The following is a 19,997-nucleotide window of genomic DNA, read 5'->3' on the forward strand; positions in this document are numbered from 1 at the left end:
CTTCTGATCGGCTGAAATGTTAGATTTTTTAAATCAGTCATGCTGATTAAATTGGCTTTGGCACCAGTGTCTAACTTCAATTGGGCCACAGTACCGTTCACTTCAAGTGGTAGCAGCCATATTTATTTTAAATGGAGTATCAGTTTGCATTTGAGTCCTGGAGAACTTTTTGATGTCTCCAAAACATTCTTCTTCTCGGTTATTACTTCAACAAACAATGTTGGTTCATCACAGGAGACTGTGTCTTCCACCGTGCTGACAGAAATACTTTTGTCCTGATCTTTAACCTGTTGGTGTGCGGGGAGCTGCAGGAACGTTCCTGCCTTTTTTGGAATTTCTCCGCCTTTTTTGTAAAAGGGCGGCAACCAGAGTGCTTTCCTCCAAGGAGACACCGCCATTACTGAGAAACATTTTAGAATGCCGTGCTGCTCGCTCGTGAGCCTGACAAATCTTTTTTTAAAATGTTTTTGTTGGCATTTTCAATTTTACAGAGTGAAAGTTTTTTGTCCAAATGTTTACAATTTATACAGTATCCTACGGATATACATCTTTTTTGATATATATCTTCTCCCATTCCCCCCTGGGTATCCCCCTCTTCTGCCCTGGGTGTTCTGTCGCTGAGCTGTTCTCATCTTTTTTTCCCCTTCCATTTTTCCCTCCTTCTGTGGCTTTCACTGCATGCCCTGTGGGTTCGGCCGGGGGGGGGGGGGGGGGGGGGGGGGGGGGATTCTCTCCCCCTTTCCCCAGTCACTGTTGGCCTTGAACAGGTCTTGGAACAGCCGACGAATTGCCCCAATTCTTTGTGGAAAACCCTCTTCCAACCCTAGGATGGTGTACTTATTTGATGCATTAATTTCTGCCGCTTATTTATACATGTCCTTATTCTAAACTGAATTTTGCGGACAGTGTGATCTTCATCACAGCTCTGGTGCATGACCCAGAGTCTGTCTGGGAATAATATGCCAAATCGCACCCCGCTTTTATAAAGCGCCGACTTTGCCTGATTAAACTCAGCCCTTATTTTTGCGAGATCTGTCCCAATGTCCTAATAGATACAGATTCTATGTCCTAACCATGTGTGCGCTTTTGTCTGTCTAGCCGACCTGGTATCAGTGCAGCTTCGCAATGATTGCTCTCACCTTGGGCTTCGGTCTGAGTGATCTGTGTGTCCTATCGAGTTCTGGGGGTTGGGGAAGCCGTCCCTCATGATTAGGTTGCCCAGCATTTGGGTCATATAGTCTGTCGGGTCTCTGCCCTCGATGCCTTCCGGTAGGCCCATGATCCTACCATTGGGACCTATTTTCCTGGTTCTTGACCTCCAATTCAAGCTCCCCTGCACCGCCACCAACCTTTTCAACCAATGCTTCCAGAGCAACGATCCTGCCACTGGTCTGTCGAGGCTCTCTCTCTCGAGGTCCGTTGATCATCCTTTGTAGGGAGACCATCGCCTCCGTCATCATCACCTTCACCGTCGCCTGGATCACGATTCCAATCTCCTCCTTCATGGCAGCCAGATTCTTCTTTAGGAAGGTTCTCCATCCATCTCCTGGTAGCGAAGGGGAGACTGATGCTCGGGTCGATGGTCTCCCCCTCTCTTGGGCAGCCAGGGCCTCCTCGCCTCGTGGGTCCGCCGGGTTTGTCCACTCATTATTCGTGGCCCTTTCCATCACTTCTGCTATCCCTTTGGCCTCTTGAGCTCCCATTTGCTGGCATTTTCTTCCCCCTGTTATTCGTTTTTCTTCCATTGGGGTTGTTTTATTATTGGTTTTTCGGATAAAATGTGTGTAAAAGTTGGGAGGACAACCACCTGATGTGCGTCTGTTCAGCACATTTCTGTCACCGGAGGTCCAGCTTGACAAATCTTAACCGTTTGTTCCAAAGATAGCTCCGATTCCCTCAGCAACCGTTCCCTCAGCTTATTTTCATTCACACCAAACACAATCTGGTCATGAAAGATTCCACCGCAGCAAAATTAGAGGTTTTAGCTTTTAACTTTAAATCAGTGATGAAATGGACTCATGTCTTCTGTAAAAGTGATCTAAACACATAGTGTTCATAAATTTCATTCTTTCTGGGGGTGCAATGTCCATCTAATCTCCAAATCTTCCCTGACCAGCCTCCCCGAACAGGCTCCGGAATGTGGCGACAAGGGGCTTTTCACAGTAACTTCATTTGAAGCCTACTTGTGACAAGCAATTTTCCCTTTCACTTTTTCAAATTACTTAGGTAAAATTTTTACTATCTTCATCTTTTGCAAATATAAACGTATTAAACACAGCAACGGCTTTGGACCCTGCCACTGTTAGGAGAATCACTGCGTAACGCAAATCTGATTGATCTCCTAAATTTACTGCAGTAAGAAGTAGATTAAATTGTTGTTTCAACACATGCCAGTTGCTGTCCACATTACCATGAAATTTGAGACTCATTGGTGGCTTCAACGACTCAATGTTGCTAATTCTGGCAGTCTGCAAAATCTTCAAATCTCTGTGGACCTCGTGGCAGGCTGATAGTTTTTATTTCCTCCGAGTTTAATACCATCCAGTCCTGCTACCAAGTAATGTTCTTGTCGGGTGGCATGATTTATATTACAAGAACACTTGTAGCTCAAGCTATAAATAATTTATTAACTAAGGGTCAACTATATACAAAACAAGATGAATAACAGTATAAACATGCACAAGCGACCTCACTTCCAGCTCTCCAGTCAGTCTGAGGTCAGCTGACTCTAACATTCACTTATATACTAATGAGACTCCTAGTGGTCAGTTTAGTGAATTACAACACAACCATGATATCACAACATCACCTTTCCTTTGAAGGAATAAATTAATACATTATCAGTATATTTACATGTGATATCATTAGCCTATAAGTATAACAGTATTTTTAAAAACTGGTTTAACATTTTATATATATAAATTATATACACATTCACAAGAACAGCAAGCACAAATTGAGTAGATTAAGTTTTCTTCTGACTCTGGCTGATCTCCTCAGAACTCGTAGACTCAATGTTCTCCATGACATTCTCATGCTCAGGGAGTGCTGAACTGGGAGTGTTAAATATTCGATCTTTTTAAAACTTGCTGGTTGGTGTAGCACGAGTTTGATTTTGGGAAGGACTTTAAACACTCTTGGCTAAATTCTGGGAGGGTTTGAGTCACCAGGTTGCTCCCCGTGCTGGAAATCCAATCAAAGGTGGAGCATCGCTGAGCTCAGAGACGCCCCCTTTTGGCCCATTGGTGTGGATTCCGCTTTGCGACATTTTGGGTCATTTCCCAGCTTGTCCCACTCAAAGAGCCTTGTTGAAAATTCACACTATCGGGCAAACAAAATGTCCTCACCGCCGGCGGATTACGATTACCAGAAACTGGGCGGGAAACCCGTGGCCGCCGAGAAGGGAAAATGGGGCATCGTCGTGCCGATTTTGGGATTTGTAGCTTTTGTAGAAATCTGTGTAACTTGCTACTTTTTCTGCTATTTCACTGATCAGATCGACCAGGTAAGGGCGGAAGCAAACTCCTGGCTCCTCCTGTAAGATATACTCAATGCACTCACGGGTGTGCGGGTCTGCAGTTTTTTATGTACAAACTATAAACTCAACGGTTGGGGGGAAGCAAGTTAATTAATTAATTTAAGATTGGGAGCAAGGCGCCAGATCAGGAGCAGCACATCAAACAGCCAGACTGTCCCAGCACTCTGGAGATTTCCAGTTCGGAAGAGAGCTTGTTTTAAAAAGACGTATACCACCCCCGCCCCCCAACTTTTTAATCCTGCCGCAGACCCCGCGTACAGTTCAGAGTTTCTGCAAAGGAGTTATATTCGAAGTTAACTTGGCGGAAACGAAAGCAACAGCTTGTCCGTGCGGCTTGCTGAATTTTAGACGCCCTTGGAAGTGGGTGGGGTTGGGGGAATTCTGAAACCTGTTTTGGAGTGAATCATTCCGCAGACAAAACAACACTGTGGTCGCTACAGACAACCCGAATTAAAGAGCCCTGACACCAAACCCTCCTGTCTCCCAGCTGAAATTCGTGTGGGCAACATGTCAGCCCCAGTCATTCTGAAATTCACACCCAGGCTCAATTCTAGTCCGGACAATGGAATTCGCACAATTTCACTTATGTTAATTTCAGAATTTCACTCCGACACCCGTGCTATTCTGGTCTTTGCATTGAAACCCACATATACACGCAGCGTGCTGAGACATAAAGCTCTCTCTCTGTACCTCTGCACCAATACTCAGGACACCGGTGCAGCCTCAGCCAGGGCATAGTGAAATCCACTCGCAGTCATGAAACATGCCCACACGCTCCTCAGTTCCACAGTAAACTCCATGTAACAGGGCATCATTTCCTGAAATCATTCTTTTAAAAATACATTTGGAGTACCCAATTCTTTTTTTTCCAATTAAAGGGCAATTTAGCATGCCCCATTCACCTACCCTGCCCATCTTTTTGGATTGTGGGGGTAAGACCCATGCAGACACGGGGAGCATAGTGCAAACTCCACATGGACAGTGACCTGGGGACGGGATCGAACCCAGGTCCTCGGTGCTGTGAGGCAGCAGTGCTAACCACTGCGCCACCATGTCACCCTCTCATTCTTTTTTCCCCCACATCACACTTAATGTTTGAGATAATTTATTTTAGACAGCCCTGTCCAGGTATTTAAATATCCGGTAAAATAAAAGCACAACATTTTGGATGCTGAAAATCTAAAATAAAAACAAAATACTGGACAGACTCAGCAGAGTTCTGAAGAAGGCATAGACAAGCTGTCAAACCTGCTGAGTCTTGCTGGCAGTTTCTGTTTCTGTTTTTATTTAAATATCCAGCACTAATTGGCATGACAGTTGATGAACTTCTATTTGCTTTTTAAAAAAATCATACCTTTCAGCTCGTACATTCAAAGTCCTGGTTTTCACGTACCACCACAAGTTCTGCAAAACAGGCTTCTTTTGAAAGTGTCAAATGAGTTCTACTTGTTAAGAAAGAAACTTAAAATAGCTATTTTACCATTGAATCAGTTTCTCTGGTGCTGGTTCTGAGGAAAGAGTCAAAATGGCCTTTCTATGGTTCTAGATAAGTAGGTAAATTTGGCATTCATTTATGACCCACAGAGCTTTAGGTTGTGGATCAGAATATAAGGACTTGTGTTTACTTATTGAATCCATCTCACTATTTTTATTCCTATCTCTGTCATGTTTTATTTTGTCAGATTATTTTTAATTTTTAGGTTCCTTTTCCTTTCTTCTGTTTGATCAGTGGAGAAAACTCCTTCAAATTTGAATTTATAAAGCACCTCATAATTCTTTCAGAACATTTCAAAGTTGTTGACATGTATTGGTTTATTTAAATCAATAGCCGTTGCACCTGCACTATAGGGATTCTGTGTAGACACATGCAGCGCCAAATTTGCACGAAGCAAAATCCCATACAAAGCAATAAGATAAAAAAACAATCTTTTTTCTTTTGGTGTATTTAGTTTCCGGAAGAAATTGTATGGTAGCACAGTGGTTAGCACAGTTGCGTCATTGCTCTAGGTTCCCAGGTTCGTGTCCCGGCTTGGGTCACTACCTGTGCGGAGTCTGCACGTTCTCCCCGTGTCTGCATGGGTTTCCTCCGGGTGCTCCGAGTTCCTGCCACAGCCCACAGATGTTAGGTTAGGTGGATTGGCCATGTTAAATTGCCCCTTTGTGTCCAAAAAGATGTGGGGCGCGATTCTCCGCTCCCCACGCCTGGTGGGAGAATAACGGGAGGGCCAGGCGACTCATGACTCGCTGCCCTGGCACCCCCGCGATTCTCCCAACCCCCGCTCGGATGAATCGCTGCTCGCCGTTTTTCACGGCGACTGCCGATTGTCCAGCTCGGATGGGCCAGCTAAGCCAGGTTGGCACAGTGTTGGGCCACATCCATTTGTTCGGAGGAGTGATTGATCTGGTGTATGTTTTTTCTGTTTATGTGTCAGTACTTTGCTTGACTAAAATTGGATACTCATTGGGTTGGAAATTGACTTATCTGTGCTATGACGCAGTGCATTATTAAACTAACCACGGCAAGCTTCACTTCTTCCTAACTTAGTTCACCATCGGAAGCATGAAAATATCTCCAAGAAAGTATTTCTCTTCCCCCTTCACAAAAGATACAGCGGGTGGGTACGTATGTACTACCAGTTGTGGTCCTGACCTTGGCTTTTGTTCAAGTTGTGTTATGTGATCTCAGCAGGATAATGATGGAAGCAGTGTTGTTGGGCGAGGGGGAGGAAAATCATCTGTGGTTTCCCTCCTGAATTATACTTAGTGACTCCTTGGGAATTCGCACTGGGTTAGTGAATGCATTGTGTAGCCATTTTGGCAAGTTGACTGTGATGCCTTTATTATTCCGTCGGTCAACATTCACATTCGATTTTAGATTTAAAAGAATGGCTAACTGGGTGAGGTACAGGAGGGTCAGCAGGACCTCCCTGCTCCAGCTATCTCCACCTTGAGAGGAGGCAAGAGGTAAGAAAAACATAAAATAAAGCTAAGCATAGCAAATTAATAATTTCTATTTCATAAACAGATGCAGCAGAAATTGAACTCTGATAATTATCCAGGGCGCTGTCTCCAGTACATGAATTCCTACATTGATCATTTGGGAAAGGGTGAAGTGCCCGTTGAAGATTTTCTGTGTGACAGTTGGCTCAAGAATGTTAAGTTTCTAATAAACCAGGTAAGTACTCTATTGATTTTCATCCTTGTTGTTAGAGTACTTTATTTGAATATTTAAAAGAAACTTTACCTTTGAAGCCACTTAACGTTAACTGTATTCATTTAATATTAAATGGCTAAAATGATATTAAAAATATAAGTTTCAAGAGGAGAAATAGCAAAAATGTTTGTTTATATTGGGCCTTTGATGTAAAATGTCCCCAGGCACTTCATTGGTGCTGATGTGGGAAAGGTTTAGGAGGTTGGCCAAAAACCTGTTTTAAAAGGTGAGTTTTGAAACCGAAAATTAAGAGCGAGAGAGAGGCGCAGAAGAGACGACCAGATAGTAGGACAAAAGTGGCTGAGTGCTCTCTTACCAGTGGCAGCAAAAAGTGATGAAAAGGCCAGATTCTGAGGAAAGGACATTATGAAGGTTATGTAAGACTGGAGAATATTTCAGAAAGAGAAGGGAGTGAGATATTGAATCCATATGTAAATGAGAATAGTGATTTTAAATTTGGTGCAGTTGGACAGGAAATCTGTGCACATCAGTGAGAACAGAGTTGATGGGCAGGGAGGACAGTGCAGGAGAGAATAGGATGGCAGAGCTTTGGATAAAGTTGAAGTTTGGGTGGCAGATGATAGCATGATAGAATTGTTAGAAAATAGATAGATGTGAGAAAAGGCTGGTAAACAGTGTCAGGAGCGGAGGGGTTGATCTAGAAACCAAGCGGGAAATTTTGCACTGGATGGATTATGCATTATGACAGATAGACATTTGTTTCATATCTTTAATCACCAAGAATTATAAATTCCCATTAGAACATACAAGTGAATGTAGCGTATGTTAACATTGTAAGTTTCTAAAAATATATTGCAATGATATACAATCATTTGTTTTGTGAATGCAGGTTTAATTGCAGATAGCATATTAGTAACACTGCTTAATTCATCAAAAATACATTACTGAACCATTGTCTGAAGATTCCAAATACGCTGGAGTTAGTTCAATATAATAGAATTCAAGATAAAAATTAAGGCTGTCTCTGACATGTTCTGCCATGCTCTTCACTGAACCATTGTTGGTCAGTTGGCTTGATAATGAGGGATATGTCAGGCAATAAGGTAAGCTGGTGGTGGAGTACATTTATGCTGCTGCTAATGGACCACTGCACCTCACGGATCTCACCTCGCTTAACACCATGCTTATGCCATTTGTGCAGATGTCCATTTGTTCAGAGCCTGTGGGTTCTGAACCTTGACATGTTTGTGTGTTGACATGGCTCTTGCCTGTCTGTTCATCGAATATCTGTCTGAAATCGCAAGGTAATTATCGGTAAGGAAAGCCATTCAGCCCATTTTAATTTGTCCATCCAGACAAATTTCAAAGTTTATGCTGAGTAGCGCCCGTAACAGTGCATGTCCTTTCTGTGAAGCATCTGTTTTTCTGTGCAAAATGAACTTTATGTACTCTTGAATGAAATATAGATTGAAGTCATTTTTTCAGAATAACCTGAGTTGGTCCAGTAAGGTAAAAACTACTACACATCATCAAATGAATGTAAATAGCCAGGTACTTTCGCTCTGCTGAGCCCTTTAGTCAAGTCCCCCAAACAGACAGTTAATTGTTTAATAAAAGTTAAGCTAAATCACCTTTAACTTTATTTGTGTACACTTTGCAATGGAAAATTTTCTTAAAATGTTTTTTGCATTTCATTATTTTTCAGCGTCTGCAATCTGATGTGAGAAATTTAATATACAAGGAATTGAAAGGTGAGGTTTACTAAAATAGAGACATGGTTGTTCACTTTAATTTTGAAGGTGTCCGGTAGACTGTCAGGCAATCTGTTTGAGATATACAATGCAGCAAAGGATTAGACGGCAGAAGTCTGGGCTTCATCTGTTTCTTTTCCCTACCCATTTAAAGAAATCCTCTGAGTATGCCTCACATCAGAACTAGATCAACTTTCTCTTCTTTGTCTATGCTTAGAAGGCATGGCTCTGCCACTATTAAGCTGAGAGTTGGAGTTCCCCATTTTTTGAGAGAGCAACAAATAGCTATTCTGATGAATAGTATATTAATTGTCAACACGTTGCTGAGTTGCCAAAAAAGATTTGAAGTAATTGTATTAAGTTAGATTGAGAGACTTTAACAGTTTTTTTTCTTGTAGCGCACAATGCAACATTCCTGGGTGCTGACAAACCAGCTATCCATTTAATTGCCCAGCAAAGAAACAAGCCTCCAAAGAATGGTAAGCAATACTTTGCATTAAACAATTCCATTGCATTCATGGAAAAATCTAATTCATTTTTCACCAAAATATACAACTCAATACTTTCACTTCCTACATTTACTGATCTGAACAAACTGAATATGATATTCACCACTTCATTTTCAGGCAAATTTCCCTTCATTGGTTACGTAAATTCCAATTAAAAGTACAAACAGTTATATCATTTGATAGTCTCTTTGGAGTTTTAAAGTTCCTCAATTTTACAAAAGATTCATTTACTAGCGATAGGGTGACATAATGTTTGTTTTTTCACTTCTGACTCTGAGGCTAAAGTGATGGGAAATACGTTTTCTTTCTGTGCTAGCTAAGGGTCATTTGTGAAATTTCCTAGTGAGTGTGTGCCAAATTTGGCATAACATTGCCCCTTTATTGGTAATCCCACTCAGAAATACCAGGAGGATGCCTGCTGTGAAAAATACTAAATACAGGTGCAGGAGTACTCTTTTCAAGGTTGGAGTTAAGGCAATTAGAGCACAAATTACTATCTATAGGTCCAAGTAAGAGGCATGTACTACTCAAAGTGTCAGGTGATAGTTCTTAGATGTTCCTTTAGCCTGGGATCTCAAACACTATGCCACACTTCATTTAAAGACTAAGCTCTCTGTTTAAAACTGCTGTGATATAATGGTTTTCTTAGCAATGTTTGAGGAGCTGTATCCACTCTTGGTAGAAATCTAAACCTAGTCCATCTATAACCTGCATTTGTTGGAAGTTTCATGCAAATGATCATAATTTTTCATTCTGCCTGAGAATCGTAGACACGCTGGGCTGGATTCTCCGTTTGGAGACTACAGGCTGGATTCTCCAATTCTGGGACTATGTCCCCACGCCGGCGTGGGAACGGTGCCGTTTTACACCAGGTTTTTCTGGGGGCTAGCAGGGAAGCAGCGTAGAGCAGCAGTTTCTAATTGCCGATCCGCTCCAGAGAATTAGCGGGTCCGTGGCCGCGCATGCGCACAGCGATGGCCTGCAGTGCCCGCGGCGTGCTTCATGACGGAGGCCGCTCGTGGGCAAGTCCCACAAAATCATTCCCCTCCTTTGGCCGGTTCGCGCCCCCAGACAGGCTCACCACAGTGCCCTGATTATGTCCCCGCTACCCGCGGATCATCCCTCCCCCGACTGTGGCGGCACTGGACTGAGTCCGCAGCCGCCACGTCGAGTTCTTGACGGATAAGACCACATGTGTCCCATGCCGTCGGGAACTCAGCCGGTTGGGGGCGGAGCAGTGAGGGGCGGGCCTCAGGCAATGGCCTGAGGCCGTCGATACGTGGCACGGCGTACTCTGCCAGTACGCCGTTTTGGAGGAGGCAGAGCATTGTGGAAGCGGCGCCGCTCCCAATTTCGTCAGAAATTTGCAGTCTCTGGCTGTTCGTTGAACCCGGAGAATCCAACTCTATGTTCCCCCACCAAAGCTGAATTGCATCAGTTTTACAAACCCCTTGCGGTCGTAATGTGGGATGCAATTCCGTGTTCCACGGCATGCAAATTTATGTGTGGCGTGGAATATGGGAAATTCCCAGGGAATTCTGCTATCTGGCTGCCGCCATGAGCAGGTGGCCCGATAACGAGGTCCCGTGGCCTAAGTGGTAAAACCCCAATGTTTGTAAACATTGACCACATCAAGGAGAAGTAAGTGCAGTGAAATCATTGAATGCACTTAGTGCACTTGGAATGCACTTGGTGCACTTACATCTCTTTGGCATGGTCCAAGTAGCGAAACCCTAATGTTTTTAAACATTGCCCCGATGCCCGATACTCTGTCCCATTGGAGACCATTCTCCCCGGAGGGAGAATCTAGCCCCTTATCTTTAGATAAGGTAGTCACGTTGTCAGTGATTCCCTCATTTCCTCTTGCTTTTGTTGGAGGGTTAAAACTGGAGGTGGTTTTCTCTCAACATTCATAAACATTAATACAGGTTCTCTGAAAAGAATAGACCCCACAGTTTTATGGGTTTTCTTTAACATTACAAATACGCACATTCCTCTTTCACTTCAGTTCTGGCTTTCTCCAGTGATTGAAACCACTTGTAAATTCCAGACAAAAAGAAGAGTACATAAGAAGAAGAGTTGAAAAAGGAAAGAAGATTATATTAAAGCTGCTTGGCTAACTTCTTGGCTCACATACCACCTGAAGTTTGATCATTTATGTTATTATCTATGGCACGGAGGTCTTGTGTGGTTCAATAGGTAGCACCTTTACCTCCTAGGCTAGAGGCTCTGGGTTCAATTCCCACTTCAGGAGGCCTGTTCGTAATTCAATTAGAAGATTGATTATCAGCCAATAAATACTTCCTGGCAGGTATTAAGAGCAGGACAGTTTCCAGGCCAGCCAGACTTAAGAAGGTAAACCTCTGCAATACTTTGTCAGGCACAATCACAAACCAATTCAGTAGAGGTCCAGGGCTGTCAATACCTTCCTAGGTATGGGACGAGGAGGAAGATCTATGGTACCAGGTAAATTCTCAGTTAGATTCAGGATTGCAAACCTAAGACTTGGGATTTCTTCAGTTTTGATGGCTCTAAAGAGTTGTTCAGGCATATGCAGGATGTACTAATCGTTCCCCACACTGAGGAAGATTTGGCTAGAACACTGTTACGTTTTTACAGAAAAAGATTGGTAAGATGTTTGAGAACTTAAAATCGGTGTTCTAAAAGTTGTAGATCTGCATTTCTAATCTGTCACATTCCTGTGACATGCTTCTGTGTCACATCTAAGTAATATATAAAAAGCCAAGGGCCTCCAGTGGCACACAATACTGAATACAGTCTTTGGGCAGTTTTTTAATTGACCTTTGTATTCATTTACCCAATGTTTACATAAGAGCAGGAGATGAAGGGATGTGGGAATAGGGTGTGTCAGTGTGAGTAGGGCTGCTTGCATCACATGGCTGATAATTGCTGGCATGTGACTGGTTGAGCTGACTGACTTGTTCCCGTCTTATAATTAATTATTCTAATTATTTATGTTGCACTTAGACTTTGAAGCTTAAAGGGGACATATCTCCATGCATTAGCATAAAATTACAATATATAGACCCAAATTTTGCTTTGCTAACAACAGTAGGCTGCCAGCAAAAACAGGACAAATGATTGACCTTGTACCAGGCATAGTTTTAAAATTTGCAAATGATACAAAACCTGGAAGCATTATGAACTTGAGGAGGATAGTGTTGAACTTCAAATGAACACATTATTGGACTGGGCTAATGAAATTTAATGCAGAGAAGTGTGAAGGAAGAATGTGGAGAGCCATTATAAAATAGAGGGTACAATTCCAAAAAGCATGGTGGTGCAGAGGACCTGGGTGTACATGTACATACGTCATTGAAGGTGACAGGACAGTTTAGAGAGAAGTTTTTAAAAAATGCTTTTATTCTCCATTTTCACATTTTCCTTCAAAAGTTGCACCCCACCAACAAGTAGTAAACGGTAACAGATACAAAGTCAATACCCTTAACATCAACAACGATCCCATCCTCCCACCACCCAATCAACGGCCCACCTGTCAATATATGCATCAAATAAAACAAACCCTCCCACGGTGGAAAAAAAAACAAAGGCGAAAAATAGAAAGGAGTCCGGAATCGCCCATGGTCACCATTGTCCCCCCCCCCCCCCCAACGACACTCAACGTCATCCAACCTCCAAAAGAGTACAGTAAATGACACCCAAGAGTTGTAACCCCCCCCCGCTCCCCTCCACTTCCTCTCATAAAAATCCTCCCCCCCCCCCCCCCCCCCCCCCCCAACCTCGGTTCCTTCCCCCCAACTTTCCACCCCGGCTAGACCCCTCGGACCCTGTTCTGCCAGGCTCCAATGGCCGCAGCCCCCTCCCCCACCTCACCCCCGTTCACTGGCCGGCTTAAACCGGCCAGCGTGGAGGCCCCCGCCAGGTCTCTTTTCCCCCTTGCCCGGCCCCAGGAAAAACCCAGAAGTCCCCTTTAGCACACAAACCCGGCATACACATCCAGACCCCAAAGAACCCTCATTACGACTGAAAGTCCCATTTCTTCCCTTGTCGAAATATATACAACGTTGGCTCCTATAGCCCACTAGGGCTGGTTTAGCACACTGGGCTAAATCACTGGCTTTTAAAGCAGACCAAGGCAGGCCAGCAGCACGGTTCAATTCCCGTTCCAGCCTCCCTGAAAAGGCGCCGGAATGTGGCAACTAGGGGCTTTTCACAGTAACTTCATTGAAGCCTACTCGTGACAATAAGCAATTTTCATATCATTCATACAACAGCACGCAGTGAAACAAAAAAAAAGAAAAAATACAGTCATGAGGCTACATCGGTACATGACCATTTCTCAATTCTGCCACAGTTCTTCTGCCTTCGCAAACTCCTCCGCTGCTTCCAAAATCCCAAAATAAAAGTCCTTAAACTTGAAGGTCACCCTCCGCTTCACTGGATATACAATGCCACGCTGCACCTTGCTAATGTGCAGTACCTCTTCACCTGGTTGAACAGGTGTTCTCGCCAGCTCCACCGTGAAGTCCTGGTATACGCATATACCAGCTCCAGCCACTGCACCACTCGCTTCTGCTTAGCCCAGCACAGAACCTTCTCCTTCACATTGTACCTACGGAAGCACAGAGTCACTACTCTTGGCGGCTCACTCGCCTTTGGTACAGGCCTCCACGACCGATGAGCCTGATCCAGATCATATCGGGAGTGATCCTCGCCCAATAGTTTCGCCAACATCGTGGCAAAATACTCAGTTGGCCTCGGTCCTTCCACTCCTTCGGGCAGCCTCACAATCCTCAAATTCTGTCGCCTGGATCTGTTTTCCAGGTCTTCCATTTTGCCTCGCAGATCCTTGTTGATCTCTATCATCTTCCACATCTCCTTCCCCAGCGAGGTAAGTTGATTACTGTGCTGCAGTAATGTCTCTTTCACTTCGTTCAGCGCCTCCCCTTGCTCCCGCACCTCCGCCACTACGCTCGCCACCGCCGTCCTCACCAGGGTAATCGCCTCCTCCACCAGCACTTTCCAAACCGCCCCCATCTCCTTCCTCATTGCCTCCAAGTGTTTTGTAAACTGCCTCTCGACTTCCACGGCCATCACCTTAGTTATTTCTTCAGCCGTAAGCAATGCGGCCTCCCCAGTGCTCCAGCCTCCATTTTCTTTGCTGATCCCGCGGTGACCTTTCCACTCCCCGATGGACTTTCAGCCGCTTTTTTCACGGCCGTTATTTTTGCTGATCTTCGACATTTCCCCTCCCTGTGCTGTCTCCCGATTCTTGCTGCCTCCGTTGCCCTTTGGACCGGGCGTTACCCCCCGACAATGCCGTTCCCGAACGGGAGCCCTCCAACGCGTGACTGCCTCCTGCTGCGTCACCGGAAGTCCCAGGTTGAGAGAGAAGTTAATGAATCCTACAGCATTCTCTGCTTTATTAATAGGGGCATACAATATACAAGCAAGGCAGTTATGTAAAACCTGTTTAGAACACTGTTTCTACCTCAATTAGAGTTTGGAGAGAGTGCAGAAAAGATTCATGAGAATTATCCTACGGATGAGAAACTTCCGTTACGTAGGTAAATTGGAGAAGTTGGGACTGTTTTATTTGGAAGTCGAGAAGGTTGAGAGGAGATTTGATAGAGGTTTTCAAATTCATGAGCGTTCTACACAGAGTAGATAGGGAGAAACTGTTTCCATTGGTGGGAGGAGGATCTGGAACAAGAGGACACAGATTTAAGATAATTGGCAAAAGAAGCAGTGGGGACACGAGGAGCAACCTTTTCACCCAGCAAGTGGTTAGCATCTGGAAAGTGTTGCCTGAGTATGGTGGAGGCAGGTTTAATTGAGGCATTCATGAGGGAATTGGATTGTTATGATAAAGGAAGAATGCAGGATTATGGGGAGAAGGTGGGGGGGGGGGGGGGGGAATGACACCAGGTACTTTGCTCCCATGCAGAGCTAGCACAGACCTAAAAGACTAAATGGCCTCCTTCTATCCTGTAATAATTGTGTGTGGAGTCTCAATCTTTCAGAAGAAAATTCATGCTTTATTTTAGTTTTTCTGCTTTTCTCTTTTGTCTCTTCCTTAATCCGGAGCGAAAGCTCCAATCTTTATTTTGCTTCCTGTAAATGATTTACATGTAACTTGTATTCCGTTTTTTAACTTCCAAGGTTGCAGTCTGCATGGCTCAGAGGGGATCCTTCCATCTGATTGGTTGAAGAGTCTTTATGTTACAGACACTACAGATCTCCTGTAGGTGGCACACATTGGATCAGATGGCAGATGACTGGGCATCTCCACTGCCAAGTTAGCCAACGTCCCTGTGCATCGGTACACAAAGTGAAATGCGAATGCTGTTTGCAGCAAATTCCGGGCCATTGTTGCCTGATGCAATGCCCCTGTCTTTTTACGATTGTGCACCTTCTGACTTGTGAGCAATATCACAGGAGAGTTTTTGATGTAATTTCTTTAAAGAGATGTTTAACTCAATATTTTGAAATTTTCTTGGCAGTGCCATCTTACTTTACTCGGGTAAATGGACATGATGTACTCTACTGGAATGACGTAAAAGGATTTGCAGTGCATCAGGGTGCCATGAAATACCATGGTGGAGAAATTACCATTCCCAAAGATGGCATCTACTACATATACTCCCATGTTTATTTCTGGCATGTACAGAAACCAGATGGAGAGGATCAGCAATACAATCTCTTTCTGCAGTACCTTTACAAGATGTCCATGAATTATTACAAGCCTCTTCTTTTAACTAAAGCTATTTTCACCAAATGTTGGTCAAAAGAATCCAAGTTTGATGTGTACACAAGTTTTCAAGGAGCCGCCTTTGAACTGGAGCAAGGGGACAAAATATTCATAAAAGTAACAAATGCAAGTGCTGTAAATGTTAATGAGGGGGCAACATATTTTGGTGCTTTCATGATTTTTTAGATGGAATGGTCAAACCTGTCATTGCATCAGTGTAAACTGAAATTCTGAAGAACAGCTGATATTAAATTTGCTCAGTAAGTTTAGGAATCAGTTATGGGCAGTGATTTTCCGGCCCTTCCCACAATCGGGATATTCTTGTCCTGCCGAGGCCAAACCCCCCCCCCCCCCCCCCCCCCCCTTGTGGCGGCTTCTCTGGCGGTGTAGCCGGCAAGCAATGCAAATGGCCATTGACCTTTGGTGGGACCGGAGGACCCCACCAGGGGCCAATGACAAACCGCCTTCACCGCTGGAAAACACACCCGGGCGGGGGAAGTGGTGGAAATACCCGGCCATGGTATCAGATAGTATGATTACACAATATTTAAAAAATTAATATCCCACTCAAAGATTTCCCGTGCTGCCAGTAGCAACATTATCAATGTGAATATAAAGAACACCTTTACAGTTTGACTACAAATGGCACACGGAAGAAAACCTCCCTCTAAAGTTACGCCCAGATTCGGAGTCACGTACACTGGACATATCTAAATCTGACAAAAGTGCATGGGCTGAGTCCATTGATCTGTTGTCAAATAATGGAGACACCTTCAGTTTATAAATGAAGTAATGAACAATGAATGTTGGAAGTGACCTTTAGGTGACTTAGCACCCACAACAGAGAAGCGTCTTGATATATTGTGTGGGACGATTTCCCCAGATTGTGCATTTACCAGCACTTGAGTAAGTACATATTTACTTACTGCATATATAAACATATTACTACATATGTAAATACTGCATATTTATACTGACAAAGGCACTGCCAAAACCAGAGACTTTTTTGTTCAATTCTATGACTGCGTTATATTTAGAATTTGAGTCCATTGTCTTGAAGCTTTTGTTGAAGATAGTGAACAGGCAAGCTTGTAGGTTAGAAATCTCCTGTTTGTTCATTGTGTCCAAAAATGAAAGGCTTTTTGAATATAAATGGATAGGATCCATGGTTTTAAAAAAACCTGTTTTATCTCCCTAGCAGGAGACCTGTCACAGGTGCTGTGGCACATTTTGAGTTTTTGTTTCATAGAATACCCACAGTGTAGAAGCAGGCCATTCATGTCTGCTCCTACCATCTGAAAGAGCACCCTACACTGGCCCACCTGGCCCTGGTGAAAACCCGTAACCTAACCTGTATATCCCTAGACACTAAAGGGAAATTTAGTGTGGCCCATACACCTAACCTGCACATCTTTGGGCTGTGGAAGGAAACCGGAGTATCCGGAGGAAACCCATGCAGACACGGGGAGAAAGTGCAAACTCCACACAGTTACCAGAGGTCGGAATCAAACCTGGGTCCCTGGTACTGTGAGGAAGTAGTGCCACTGTGTTGCTTCATTGTATAGAACTATGAACTGGTGGAATGGAGATCTTAATTGCTGCAGTTTGCCACAAGGAAAACTTCTATATTTGGCTCCCGCACACGGGAGGGAGAGAAGATATTTAGGAAGAAAAAAAATTGGAGGGAAGATACCTGCAGGCTGAAATGATATGCTGATTTGAGAGTAACATTGCGTAAAGCGGGCACCTGCTTACAGGGTGAGGTCTCTGCCAAAGGCAATATATGATCAGTTTGATTTTATTGAAAATCTGCTGGTGTAGAATTGAGCTTAATGCTAATCTAGTTGTTCTTTGCATAATATTTATCAGAATAATTCTGGCCTTGTTGACTGAAAACAATACACTATAATGAGGTTATTTGGATAGGTGTGTGTTTAAAAACTTGCTCTGCTTTAAAACATGAATAGTGTTTTGACATGTGAGTACTGTAATCACACATATCAAAATTAAAGGTCTGTGGAATCTTTAAAGCTAAATCTGATAGAATACCATTTGTCTATGGAACATACTCTGAATAAGTAAAACAAAATCAGAATCTAGTTGTCTCCGTATTTAGCATAGCAGTTCTCAGGTATTTGGTGTTAGTGGTTGGCTGCAATGTAAATCAAAAGTGCTAGAAAAACTCAGGTGTGGCAGTATTTGTAGTGAGAGAAACAGAGTTAACGTTTCGAGTCGAATATGACTTCAGTGGCAAGTAGCAATGGCTATTGCAGTCAGGTATTGTCTTGAGGCACAATCCAGATACTGGGTCTGTGGAAGTAGCAGACATGTGAGGGGCCAAATGGCCATTTGTCATTCTTTTAAGTTCTTAAGACCCCCATTCATGTTTTTGTTATTTTCACTTAATTTCTCCAAAGTTACACATGCTGGTTTCCTAAGCTCCACCCGTCTCAAATATCTAACTCTTACTTTGTCACCATCTGCCATTTCCATTACAGACTTCACTGGCTCCCTATTTTCCAACACATTAATTATAAAATCCTATCTTTGCTTACAAATCCCTTCATACATTGCTCATCTTCTTTGCAACCTCCTCCTACCCTGCAGCTCAAATTCTTTAGGCCTCTGGGACCAAATTTTCATCTGGATGCAGAGCCGTGTTTCCCTGAACAAATGGACACACAATTTCTTCTGGAGGCAACCTCTTTTTCCTCCAGTCTCGTATTTCTGTGGCCTTTTTCCGGGTCAAGGTTGCCTAGTTTGCCAAACATACACCTAGCCCCAATGAGATCATGTTCCCCATTTTAAATGGGGGATGAAAATTGGATTTCCTCGCACACCGCTTGAAGATACAGGGTTTTGGAAGTCCATTAAAAGCATACTAGGTCTGAGAGTTTATGATGGATGGCACAGGGGTTAGCACTAATGGTTCACAGCTCCAGGGTCCCAGGTTTGATTCCTGGCTTGGGTCGCTGTCAGTGCGGAGTCTGCACGTTTTCCGTGTCTGCGTGGGTTTCCTCCGGGTGCTCCGGTTTCCTCCCACAATCCAAAGATGTGCAGGTTAAGTGAATTGGCCATGCTAAATTGCACAGTCCAAAAACAGGTTAGGTGGGGTTTGCTGGGTTGCGGGGATAGGATGGAGGTGAGGGCTTACGTAGGGTGCTCTTTCCAAGGGCCAGTGCAGACTCAATGGGCTGAATGGCCTTCTTCTGCAATGTAAATTCTATGATCCTATGAGGACAATGGAAAGCCAGCTGGTTAGTTGAGAATAGTCTGAACGTTAAGTGTAAAATGTTCTGACACCAAATGTCACTATTAGGTCCTTTTTGTAACGTAGATGTGTTTTTAATAATGATTCATTGTCAGGATCTGGTCCTGTAAAGTTTACATTGATTAGCATTGTGCAATTGGAAAAACACTAATACATGTGAACAATACTTTTCACTGTCCCTTGATACATGTGACAATAAATGTAATCTAACAATGAAAAAGGCACCATAATGTATACATAAGTTTTTTAAAAGTCCTCTGTTGTTGCGATTTTCTGCTGTGGCTTAATTGGACTGACAAGTCTAGCTGTTTACATAAAACACCCTGCTTCCTAAAGTAAAAAGAAGGGTGGCACAATGGTTAGCACTGCTGACTCACAGCACCAGTGACACGCATTCAATACCGGCATCAGGTGACTGTGGAGTTTCCATTCTCCGTGTCTGCGTGGTTTTCCTCCCACAGTCCAAAGATGTGCAGGTTAGGTGTATTGGCCCTTAGGGTGGGGTTGCATGAATAGGATGAGGGATTGGGCCCAGAGAAGGTGGTCTTTCAAAGGATCGGTGCAAACTCGATGGGCCGAATGGCTTCCTGCGCTTTAGGGATTCCATGTAGAAAAGATCCTCTTTCCCTACATTGACAGGCATTCTGCTCTAATATCTGTTCTGTCAGTGAGCTAGAAACATTTATTGTGACAGCTGTTCCATTATGAATGCTCAGCTGAGTTTCAAATAATATCAGCTCAGCAGGTTGTCTTATTGACCAAAAGCTATTGAAACTTTTACAGCTGATAATAGATTATGAGCTGCATTTTAGATGCACCTGCTGGGTGTGGTTTTTTTTGGGGGGGTTGCCGAAATCAACAGCCACCCGCCATATTTAAATAGATAATCACGGTTCAATTAGGTTTGTTACTAAACCTGTTGACCCTGATACTATGTTGCCCTTGCCAAAAATGTTTGGCATAGGCAGTTGGAAATGGGCAGCACAATTGTTTTCTTAAAAGTAAGTAAATTCTTCAAAA

At 43.6% G+C, this 19,997-nt stretch overlaps 1 protein-coding gene across 1 annotated transcript; it reads left to right on the top strand.

The window, feature by feature from the left end:
• Positions 1-3,230: 3,230 nt before the first annotated feature.
• On the top strand, positions 3,231-15,975 carry LOC119951688 (tumor necrosis factor ligand superfamily member 10-like). Its single transcript, XM_038774914.1, has 5 exons — positions 3,231-3,505; positions 6,564-6,713; positions 8,419-8,464; positions 8,863-8,943; positions 15,459-15,975. Exons 1-5 carry the CDS (start codon positions 3,338-3,340, stop codon positions 15,890-15,892), a joined length of 879 nt encoding a protein of 292 aa, XP_038630842.1. The 5' UTR covers positions 3,231-3,337; the 3' UTR covers positions 15,893-15,975.
• The last annotated feature ends 4,022 nt before the right edge of the window (positions 15,976-19,997 follow it).

This window comes from Scyliorhinus canicula, chromosome 17 (genome assembly GCF_902713615.1).
Source record: "Scyliorhinus canicula chromosome 17, sScyCan1.1, whole genome shotgun sequence".
Taxonomy (NCBI): domain Eukaryota; kingdom Metazoa; phylum Chordata; class Chondrichthyes; order Carcharhiniformes; family Scyliorhinidae; genus Scyliorhinus; species Scyliorhinus canicula.

Excerpts from the sequence above, each read along its gene's own strand:
- LOC119951688 (XM_038774914.1), top strand. The coding sequence starts at position 3,338 with ATGTCCTCACCGCCGGCGGATTACGATTACCAGAAACTGGGCGGGAAA. Across the intron at positions 6,714-8,418 it reads TTAAGTTTCTAATAAACCAG|CGTCTGCAATCTGATGTGAG; the intron begins GTAAGTACTCTA and ends ATTATTTTTCAG. Across the intron at positions 8,944-15,458 it reads AAACAAGCCTCCAAAGAATG|TGCCATCTTACTTTACTCGG; the intron begins GTAAGCAATACT and ends TTTTCTTGGCAG.